Here is a 10,416-nt window from a genome sequence, read left to right as displayed (position 1 = left end):
AGGGTGGGACCTGGTGCCCTTTGGAGTCTACAGCAGGAGGGTTGCTGTGAGTTCAAAGCTGAGGGCGAGGGGGAGGGCTGTGTCTGGTCTGAGGGCTCACACTTGGCATGCTCCAGGCCCCAGGTTCCATCCCAGCACTGCATGGTGGTGTGTATCTGTCATCCCAATTCTGAAGTGGAGGTAGGAGGATCATGAATAAGGCTGTCCTGGCTACACAGTGAATTTGAGGGTAGCCTAGACTACGTGAGACCACCTCTGAAAAAGGAGAAAGAGAGAGAGAAATGGAGGGGACGTGGGGTGGCACACACCCGCGATTCTAGCACGCAGGAGGCTGAGAGAGGAGAACCAGGAGTTACATGAGGCTTGGGTTACATGAGACTCTTTCTCCAGTAGAAATAGGAAACTCTCTACTCAACGGGGCTGTTTAGGGGGTGGCTTAGCCTCGCTTTGTGTTCCCAAGTGTGCCCCGCCGCAGGCAACCTCGTGGATAACTGTCCACGGCCCTCCAACGCGCAGTCCGCGAGGACGCGTCTCCGTTTCCCCCGTCTTTCCCACCATTGGGCATGCGCAATTGCTGACAACAACAAACCCTCGAGCCCCGCCCCTCCCACGCCGCCCTTTCATCCGGCTTCCCATTGGCTGCAGGCACCGCGCGTCATGGCGCAGGCGCACCCGACCAATAAGAGACGTCAGTGGGCGTGACCGAGGGCGGGCAAGTCAGACTTGGCATCGCGCACATTGGTCGGCTGTGTGAGGGGAGGAGCTGTGGCTCCGGCCGCCGCGATGAGCTGGTGCCGACTGAGCCGCTTACTGAAGCCCGCGCTGCTGTGTGGGGCTCTGGCTGCTCCAGGCCTCGCAGGCACCATGGTGGGTATACCGGGGAGCTGGAGGATGGCGGTCACAGCGGTCGTGTGAGCGATCTGGTGGGGTCGGGGTCCGGGGTTGGGTCACCGTGTCCAGGGTGGAGATCGGGGGTCGTGGAGGGGGTGTTAGCTAGACTGGGGGCCACCCAGGTGGGAAAGCGGACTCCGGGAGGCATCCCCGGGCAGAAGGCGGTCAGGCCTTGGTTGGGGGGGAGGTTCCTTGGGGGTGGGAACCGGTGTCGGGGACACCATAGCGGGCTCTGACCTGGTCCCGCGCCCCGCCCGGCCTGGTGCGTCACAATCGGCGGCACCTTGGCTACTGGCTCTTTGTCCCCGCGCTGCCCTCGGGACTCAGAGTCGGGGAGGCATGGGCCGCGCGGCCGCCGGCAACCCGGGACGCTGCCGGCAGCGTGGCAGGTCCCCGGGAGGCCGGCGACGGTGTGAACCTAGACCCCGAAATTCTCGGAAGCGCCGGAGCCCTCGGAGGAGGAGGAAAGCTCGAGGGTGCCGCCGTAGGAGGGCGCGCCCTCGTCGGACGGATCCGGCTCCCGGGCCCTTCAATCCCGGGCCTCTACGGCAGGAGCCTGCTCAGGGCAGCAGCTGCGCCGAGCTCCTGGGCTCGGTGTGCGGCCAGGGGTACCCCTACTGTCCCCTTCCCTGGTAGTATCTTTTAGGTCTCCACAGCTCTTTTAGAACGTCCTGAAGGGGGCTGATACACGCACGGAAGGGGGAGGAGCCTTGGTCTCCCTCGCAGCTCAGTGCTCCTGGGCATTCTTTTCGTTGGTGTGGTACTCTGTCCCTAGGGAACCTGGGGTAGGACACTCAGTCTCCCTGTTTTATAGTGCGCATCCCGTGATGATTGGCGCTGTGCCCGCTCCATGCACGAATTCTCAGCCAGGGACATCGACGGGAACATGATTTGCCTGGATAAGTACAAGTGGGTGCCTGGTTACGTGGGTTGTGCAAGGCCGGTCTGAAAAAGTGACTCCCCTGACGGTGACCTCATTCCTACTCTTTCTCTCCCAGGGGTTTCGTGTGTATCGTCACCAACGTGGCCTCGCAATGAGGCAAAACCGACGTAAACTACACTCAGCTAGTCGATCTGCATGCCCGATATGCTGAGTGTGGTTTACGAATCCTGGCCTTTCCCTGCAACCAGTTCGGGAAGCAGGTGCGTGACGGTCCCCAGGCAGTGGCCAGAGTCGGGGTGCAGTGTATCTGTCTCTTTCTTTGTGTGCAAGGGCATCCACTTTACCACAGTCTATTGCTACCCACAGGAGCCAGGAAGTAATCAAGAAATCAAGGAGTTTGCAGCCGGCTACAATGTCAAGTTTGACATGTACAGCAAGATCTGTGTAAATGGGGACGATGCCCACCCACTGTGGAAATGGATGAAAGTCCAGCCCAAGGGCCGGGGCATGCTGGGAAAGTGAGTGGCCCTGGGGGAGTGGATGGGGGCAGCCAGATGACTCTAGACCAAGATGAGAGCAGGTGCCAGCTTTTTGGTTTGTTTTGAGGCAGGGTCTCACTGTGTAGCTCTGGCTAGCCTGAAATTCACAGAGATCTATCTGCCTGCCCTGCCTCCAAAGTGCTGGGATTAAAGCACTGGCCCAGCCTCAGATTTACTTGCATGTTATGTGTATGAATGCTCTGCCTGAGTGTAGAGCATGCAGAGGCCAGAAGAGGATGTTGTACCTCCCAGAGCTGCAGTCAGCGGGGCTTGGTAGAGTGCAGCCACTGTGGACCCCAGTTCTCTTCAAGAGTAGGCCTGTCTCCACACACCTTCTCCCCTTCCCATGTATGTCTGTGTACAGAAGAGGGCCTGGGACTCTCTGGAAATGGAATTACAGACTTCTGTGAGCCACTATGTGATGTGGGTGCTGAAAGTGTGACTCCCCCTTCTCCAGGAGAACAATATATTCTTTTAACTACTGAGTGAACGCCCCTCTTTTCTTTTCTTTTCTTTTCGAGGCAGGGTCTCACTATGTAGCCTTGGCCACTTGGCCATAAACCCACTGTGTTCCCCAGGCTGGTTGAACTCAGATCTGCTTGCCTCTGTCTCCTGAGTGCTGGGGTTAAAGGTGTACACCCCCACGTCCAAGTGGGCACCACTGCTAAGCCCCTTTTTTCCCCCCTCTCTCTCTTAACAGTGCCATTAAATGGAACTTTACCAAGGTAAGAGTGGCATAGTGTGTGTGGGGGGGGCGGCCCAACTCCCCTGCACTCTGTCACCGTATTCTCTCTGTCCCACAGTTTCTCATCGATAAGAATGGCTGCGTGATGAAGCGCTATGGTCCCATGGAGGAGCCCCTGGTGATAGAGAAAGACCTGCCGTGCTATCTCTAGCCCTACAAGTGTGTGCCCCTGCCGAGCCCCCCTGCCCTGTGACCCCTGGAGCCTTCCACCCCGGCACTCATGATGGCCTGCCTGCAAACCAGCCTGCTGGTGGGGCAGTCCTGAGGACCTGGCGTGCACCCCTGCCGGAGGAAGGGCCAGAGGCCTGTGGCCCAGGCTCGAGCTTCACCTTGGCTGCCTTGTGGGAATAAAATGTTGAAACTGTGTCCTCGGGTCAGGAATTAGTGCATTGCGGATTAGATGGCCATGCCTATGCCCCAGGACTCTGCAGGTCCGGAACTGGGTCAGCTGGTTTTAGTTCCCTAGTAATCCCTGAGGCTCTGCCCAGGCCAAGGGGAAGGACCGAGTGTGGACAGGGCTGTTCCTAGGAGGGCGGTAACCTGTTAGGAGACCTCTTGGGTTGAGGTCTGGGAAGCTGCTTTAGGGTTGCATGCGTGCATGTGTGTAAGTGGGGGTTGTGGGGACTACCAGCAGTGGGCGTGGTTGAGCCAGGGCCTCTTGGGTGGGCAGGTCTGGAAGTCTGTTAGAGGCTCTGTTGCCCACCTGTACCTAGGAGCCCATGGGCCCTCTCCCTGTGTGGCTGTGAGCTTTGTGCTGCCTGGCTAAGTGACCCTCGGACTGTGGACTAAGCCAATGGATGGCCACCTGCCTGTCTTCCCTGTCATCCCACCACTGATTAAGGACCTGTTCCTCCCCAACCCCCTCTGCAAGACCCAGGATCCTCAGCCCCAGCCCTGACTGCAGCTGCCACTGGGTGATTTCCATCTCTCCAGCGAGGATAGGTTTGCTGACTGCTAGGTCATCTGTGTCTACTCTCAAAGGGGGGCGGGGCACAGCTGCTCTATGACCCTCTGGTGCTCCCTTTCCACTGACCTGAAGGCCACAGCACACTGGGAAGTAGGCAAAAGGCGCATATATTTTAAAAAAGATCTTTACATATATACACCAGAGTTCATTATAAATACATAGAAACCAGGGCCCGCTAGCTGCCCACGGATTCCGGGGCTGGGAAGTGGCGGGTGACAATAATTTAGGGAGGAGGGGATTGCATATATTAACGGGGTCTGCCCCGTGGAGTCCCCATAGACGGCGGGGCCTCAGCACCGGATTTCCTGAGTTACCAGCTCTCTGGGACCACCAAGCCCCACGGCCTCCAGGCTGGGCGTGTGGAGCAGCACAGGAGAGGCCCCCCACCCCCACCCCGCACCCAGCTGGCGGGTAAGGCACTGTGGCCAGGTGCCCTCAGTAGTCGTGGGAACCTCTTTGCTCGCAGGGGAGCCGGTGTGGGCCTTGCTGCCCAGGACAGTTGTAATCCAGGGGCCATGGTGGCTGCCTTACGAGTTCGGGAAGGGTGGACTGAAGTGGATGACGCTCTGCCGCTCTGTACCACCACCACCCATGCCCACCAGAGGCGCAGGGGTCTCGGTGGGCCCTGCGCGCAGAGAGCGGAGCATGTCCTCCAACACTTCCCTGAAATTGATGTCGCAGCCCTGGTGTGCCAGCTCTGCGGGGTTGGTGGCAGGGTCTCTTGCCCCCAGCATCAGAGAACTGGGGTCCGGGGGTGGAAGCGAAGGGAAGGCAAAGCGTGGAGGTGGCGGGAAAGCCTCGGCGGGGGGACTGTAGGTCAAGTCCAGCACCTCACCAGGACCGCAGGGAAGCGCGATGGCGCGTGGAGTGGGTGGGCGCGCGCCCAGCCCATGGGTGCTGCGGCGCTTCACCTCGGCATCCATCAGCCGCAGCTCCTGCAGTACGCGGTGAACGCATCCCTCGGGGATCTTGATGCCTGCAGAAGCACAGACACGCGGTCACGTCCGCCTGGGGATGATACCCGGCAATCCTTTTTTCTGGGGATCCCGTGCTCGCCGCCCCACTTACCCACTTGCTTCTTCTTGTCCTTGGTTTTGAGGCGTACGATCTGTAGGTAGCTGCTGTTGCTGACGTCCGCCATAACGGCGGCGATGCGGCCCCACACGCGCAGCAGCGCCCCGCACAGCATGTAGTGGTGGCGGAGGCGCAGACCCTGGGCACAGCCCTTGCCCTCCTGTGCCAGTCGGCAGCGCTGGTTCCTGTACCAGGGGACCACCGGTCAGCTCGCAGCTTGCGCTTTCCCTGCCCACAAGGCCCTGGGACACTGGGAGCCCGGCTCCGCCTCCCGCCCAGGCCTCACCAGGTGGTGTGGCTACAGTGCTCGAGCGACAGGGCATAGGTGCTCTCCCAGGGCTCCCGGGCCTCCTCCGCGGTGACCTGGGGATGCAGGCCCGTAAGTCAGCAGGGAAAATTAGGCTTAGGGGTTTCCCCACACATTCTCAGCTGCCATGGGAGGGGAGGGGAGGTCCTTCCATACCCGGCGGAACCTGCGGCACAGGCTGTCCAGGGTCTCCAGCTGGCTCTGGCGGCCAATGTTCGGCTTGTACACAGTGAAATACTCACCGCGGTTCTGTTCCGCCAGGAGGCAGCTCATCTTGCTGCCTCGTACCTAGGGCCAAGAGTCACCACGGTTGCCCACCAGGGTCTCTGGGTAGGTGGTGGACAGGGCACATACCAGGAGTGGGTCCACTCACCTTGTAGGAGAGGTAGAAACCGTCATAGGGACCTTTCAGCTCCAGAGACCTGGTGAGCGCCTCTTCCCACTTCATGCCTCGGTCCACGCTGATCTGCAGTGGCGAATGGTGAAGGGGGTGTTAGCAGGTTCGGGAACTGTAGTCATGGCTGGGGATGGGTGGCTCCCTGCTCACCTTATAGAAGACCACCTGCCCATCCTGTGGGTGCCCAGGTGCCAGGAACACCTGCTGGCTTTCTTCATGAATCTCATTGATGCCAGGGGCCAGGTCTGAGGAGAGGGTAGGTGGTCAGTGGTCAGGACAAGACAACCGATTCTCTGATATACCACAGAGGTGACCCCATGAGTGCGCAGAGGGACCAAAAGCCTGGAGACCAGATGTCTTGTGGGTGTCAGGGAACCCTCTAGTCTAGGGTCCCTGGTGTCTTGTGCACAGCTGCAGAGGGACTGTTGTTGTGTCTGTTGTCTTTTTTTAAAAAGATTTTTTATTTTTGTGTCTGGGCATTTATCTGGACATGTGTGCATGCCCACGGAGAGCAGAACAACGCATCAGATCCCCTGGAGCTGGAGTTACAGCAGGGGGTGGGGTGGGGAAGAGGAGCATGTCCCATCCTTTCCAGTCTCCCTATTTGTTTACACTGAGACAGGACCTCAGTAGCTCAGGCTGGCCATGAGGTCAGTATGCAATGGAGGAACCGCCTTTACCAGCGCTGGGCCGGCAGGCAAGTGCCACCGTAACCCTTGCAAGTGACCATCTGTCCTCGGGGTCTAAACCTTAGCTTTGGAGCAACAGGGACTCTGTCCAGTGAGCAGAACATGCAGCTGGCATGTAGCCCAGGCTGGCTCTTAATGCAGCCCGACACAAAAAACGAAAGCGTTGAGATTCCTTGCGCTGCAGCTGCACTGTGTGGTCTCAAGCATGAGCTCCCCAGGTGATCACACTTACAATGACAGCAGCTTCGACCAATTTCTGGTCCTCATCTGTAGCCTCTCAAACAGTAGACTTCAAATATATGATGTATTGGCCCTGGATCCCATTGGGGGCTCCCAGCGCCTGAACTCCAGCCCTGACCGGAAGCTTACCCAGAATGCCCATGTCGTATCTGCCCTCCTTCTTGTCTATCTCGATGAGGTGGTCAAAGGTGTCAGAGAAATACTGGAACAGAGCATTCTGCTTGTGCACCTCCAGCCCCAGGATGCGGTTCAGGAACTTGGTAATGGAGCAGTCTGCGGGCAGAGCTGAGTCTCAGGCCGCCTTCGGGCCTTCCCAGTGGCCCCTGCACCAACACCTTCCAGTGTTCCCGGACTCACCCTTCTCCACATCCAAGCAGCCAGTGCGTGACTCGCGGCCACCAATGCCCACAGAGAGCAGGCCCTGCTTCATGTCTGCGAGGGTAAACCAGCCGCTGGTCTTGGACCCCAGGGGGGACCCTGCCAAGTCCTTTCCCTAGAAGCCCGCCCATGCACCCAGTCCCCAAATCCCAATGGAACCAGCCCCGCTGTAGTCCGCATGCCTCCCAGAAAGGCTCACCACGGAAGAAGGCAGCATCCCCTCCCGGGTAGCCCTGGGGCAGGGGTACCCTGTTGTCTGTCTGGCCCAGGATGGTGGTGAGGACGCGGCTGAGAGCGCGGGTGCCATACTGTGGGGCAAGAGGTGTGAGTGGGGCCGGGGTAGAGTGTGGCCTCCCCACAGCTGCCCTCTACTTACCTTGTTCTCGAAGTTGTACTTGCTCAGGTCTCGGGACTCGGTGGCCCTGCGATCTCCGTGGGTCAGGGCACCCTGCCAGAGGGACCCAGGACCATTTGTGATTCAGGCTCCAGCATTTCCTGACCTTCCCCAGGTCTGCCCTCCGCCCCTGCCCCATCTGCTCACCAGGCTCTCCAGCCGCTTGGCCACAATGGAGGCGAACCTGCGCTCCCCTGCCAGCTCCGAGATGAGGAAGACGTACTCGGGCGCTGAGACCTGGTTGGACCTGTGGGTGCGGCCTGAGAGCAAAGAGGCTCTAGGTGACTGGGATGGGGGGGGTCTCAGGGAAGGAACAACCTGGGCCAGGGCTAGGGGCCTCACCAAACTGCTGAATGGCACGGTCTGCGCTCCAAGGCAGCTCCAGGGTCATGTGTACCCGGCGCCGCTGGTTCTGGACCCGGCGGTCGGCTTGGAGGGAGACGCCGGAGCTGGAGGCCTCAGAGATGATGGCCACAAGCTGGGGGTGGGGATGGGATGGGACAGGGTGTTGGGGGCCGCCTTCTCACTGTTCAGCTCTGGGTCCCCAGGGTCACTCCCCTCAAGAGTGCAGGCACATACACCCTCTCCCCACCTGGTAGCCATTCCCTTGCAGAGCACCCAGGGCACCTGGGCCCCTCGTTGCCCCGCACCAGGCCCCACCTTCTCGCCGCTCATAAAGCGCTGTTTCTCCCTGAGGTTCACATGGTCGATGGACAGGCCCTGTTCTGCTCTGGACTCAAAGACCACTGACCCGTCGGGCCTGGATACCACACGGCCTTTCCTGCCAGTCATCTGCGGTTGAGGAGAGAAAAAGGAGCCCCCACCAGCTATCAGTGTGCACTGTGTTCTTGTTTGAGGTACAAGGTGGCCCTGCTGGAACCCTGTGCAGGGACTGGGTTTCCAGTGTGGCCTCAGCCCATGAGGATTCCTGCCTTTGTCTTTCTTTGCTTTCTTTTTAGAAAATAGTAATTATTTTATAGGTGGGGGGCACATGTGTGCTGGGGTCCTCAGGACCACCTTAAGAGAGGGAAGCACTCTTATCTGCTGAGCCATCTTCCATGTAGCTGGGGGTGGGCACCTCCCTCTGCAGTCAGGCTCCACCTCCTCCCTATGATTGACACAGGGCCCTTAGAGCTGGCTATGGGCTGCCAGGCTCACCTCAGCCACACACTCAGGACCCCCAAGCTGGTGGATGAGCTGGTCCAACGTGTTGACGGGCAGCTCCCGGCCCAGTGTGCGCACCTTGGCCAGCAGGCCTTGTTTCAGCCGTTCTACCCGGTCCAGGACACCAGGCCCCTGCTGGTCTCTCTGAAGTGGGTACAGGGGACCTGGAGAGGGCGGGAAGAGCGACAGTGTCAGTGAAGTGGCCTACAGGCAGGATGAGGACAGAGTCGCTCTCCTGTGTGACAGCGTGGCCTTAGCCTTGAGTCTCTGTTTTCCCCGTCCCTGGGTGTATGCTGGGGAAAGGACCTCGTGTGGTGTCTGCTGCATGGAACACGGCTGGACGATGGAGGCTCACCTCGGTCATCTGTGGGGAGTGTGGGGGCATCCACGATGACCACATCGTCATCTAGCAGCGACTCCGGGGATGAATTGAAGTCACTGTCCAGGCCAGCATCTGACTCTGTGCTGCTGCCATCGCTAATGCGGATAACTCCTGATGCCTCCAGAGCTAGTCTGGGAGTCTTGGTGACGCGCCCCCGAGGCCGCCCTGCAGAAGGGGCCAGGGGTCAGCTGGGGTAAGGAAGCTGAGGCAGGGGGAAGTTGGAGCGGCAGGGCAGAGAGCAGGAGGCGCTGAGGCGCTAGCGAGGGAGGACAAAGGCCTGTCTTGGATGGGGCAGGCTTCGTGTGCTCTTCCGGTGTCTTGTGTTCCCTTCAGGAAGACCCTGGCCCCATCTCTGGACAGGGAAAGGTGAACTGAGATATCACAGCCCCATCCTCAGCCCTGGCTGGCTTCATGGCTGAATTCCCTGGAAAGTAAGAGGCTCAGAGGGTGTCAAAGTCTGCTCGAGGGAAAGTTCAGGGACCTCCTCTCAGTGCTGTAGGCTGCAGGAAGGTAAGGGGCCTGTGAATGTCCTGTCCTTCATGCCAGGCTGTGTGTCTGCAGATGAATTACTTGGCTTCTCTGAGCCTGGCTTTGGGGATCTGTGAACTGGAAGGTAGGTGGCCTTGTGCTCTGACCTGTGCTTTCTGGGCACAGTCCCGTCCCTACAATCAGCATGGACACAGCTAAGAAGCATGGCTGTGCAGCATGCAGAGGCTGCCCCATCTGCCAGCGAGTGGGGCTGGAGCTGGGCTCCCTAAGGCCTTGCCTAGTGGGGCTGGCTGGATGGGCGGCCTGAGATTGGAGCCCACGGGGTCTTGTCCCAGAACTTTGCTTCTCTAAGCGCCATGCAGGGACATGACCAGTCCTACCTACACCCTTGCACTGCCTTGGGTGACCATGAGCAAACTCCCAGCTGGGGACAGTCCTCCAGGGGTGGGGAGCGGAGCACACAAAGCCAGGAGAGGAGGAACCCCGTGGGTTCTTACTTTTCCTCTTTCCGCCTCCCCGGTCCCGCCTCCTCCGGGTGGAAGGGAAGTGCTTCTGAATGAGCGACAGGAAGACGCCTCTGCAGAGGAGAAGAGTGCTCAGCCAGCCGCCACAGCGTGCAGCCGCAGGGAGAGGGGTGACAATGGGACACACTGGTCCCAGGCTGGAGCCCCTGTGTAGGAATGGCAGTGGGCAGCTTCCCTAGGGTGGACTGAGGTGACTTCTGAGAGGGCCATGTCAGCCTGTGAGGGCACAACAGGCCAGACCCAAGAAGCCCATGAAACTGTGTTGAAATGGTACAACCTGCGTGGGGGCAGATGTCCAAAAAGTCTCCTGTTGAGACCCCAGCATCTCAGTGATGTGCCCTCCAGACCCAAGG

General features: G+C 59.6%; 2 protein-coding genes across 8 annotated transcripts in view; one reads left to right on the top strand and one right to left on the bottom strand.

Annotated features, from left to right (window-relative positions):
• The first annotated feature begins 710 nt into the window (after positions 1 to 710).
• Gpx4 (glutathione peroxidase 4) lies at positions 711 to 3,424 on the top strand. The gene is made up of 6 exons (XM_048459869.3): positions 711 to 867; positions 1,706 to 1,800; positions 1,890 to 2,034; positions 2,141 to 2,292; positions 3,014 to 3,038; positions 3,117 to 3,424. The coding sequence occupies exons 1-6, from the start codon at positions 784 to 786 to the stop codon at positions 3,207 to 3,209; spliced, it is 594 nt and encodes a 197-aa protein (XP_048315826.1). The 5' UTR covers positions 711 to 783; the 3' UTR covers positions 3,210 to 3,424.
• A 692-nt stretch (positions 3,425 to 4,116) lies between these two features.
• Sbno2 (strawberry notch homolog 2) overlaps positions 4,117 to 10,416 on the bottom strand; it is a 48,056-nt gene continuing 41,756 nt past the window's right edge. For all 7 annotated transcript variants that reach the window (XM_085692521.2, XM_048459833.3, XM_048459843.3 and 4 more), the window contains 16 exons: positions 10,037 to 10,116; positions 9,024 to 9,215; positions 8,663 to 8,832; positions 8,165 to 8,296; positions 7,847 to 7,982; positions 7,652 to 7,764; positions 7,487 to 7,558; positions 7,310 to 7,418; positions 7,090 to 7,164; positions 6,862 to 7,005; positions 5,954 to 6,048; positions 5,780 to 5,872; positions 5,563 to 5,694; positions 5,386 to 5,462; positions 5,094 to 5,284; positions 4,117 to 5,001 (listed from right to left, as the gene is read on the bottom strand). In XM_085692521.2, the coding sequence (XP_085548647.1) occupies positions 4,553 to 5,001; positions 5,094 to 5,284; positions 5,386 to 5,462; positions 5,563 to 5,694; positions 5,780 to 5,872; positions 5,954 to 6,048; positions 6,862 to 7,005; positions 7,090 to 7,164; positions 7,310 to 7,418; positions 7,487 to 7,558; positions 7,652 to 7,764; positions 7,847 to 7,982; positions 8,165 to 8,296; positions 8,663 to 8,832; positions 9,024 to 9,215; positions 10,037 to 10,116 (2,260 nt within the window). In that variant the 3' untranslated portion in view covers positions 4,117 to 4,552. The remainder of the gene's footprint in view (positions 5,002 to 5,093; positions 5,285 to 5,385; positions 5,463 to 5,562; positions 5,695 to 5,779; positions 5,873 to 5,953; positions 6,049 to 6,861; positions 7,006 to 7,089; positions 7,165 to 7,309; positions 7,419 to 7,486; positions 7,559 to 7,651; positions 7,765 to 7,846; positions 7,983 to 8,164; positions 8,297 to 8,662; positions 8,833 to 9,023; positions 9,216 to 10,036; positions 10,117 to 10,416) is intronic.

The sequence above is a fragment of the Myodes glareolus genome, chromosome 8 (assembly GCF_982192425.1).
Source record: "Myodes glareolus chromosome 8, mMyoGla1.1, whole genome shotgun sequence".
Lineage (NCBI taxonomy): Eukaryota > Metazoa > Chordata > Mammalia > Rodentia > Cricetidae > Myodes > Myodes glareolus.
The sequence above is the reverse complement of the archived record's forward strand: the minus strand, read 5'-3'. Positions and strand labels throughout refer to the sequence as shown.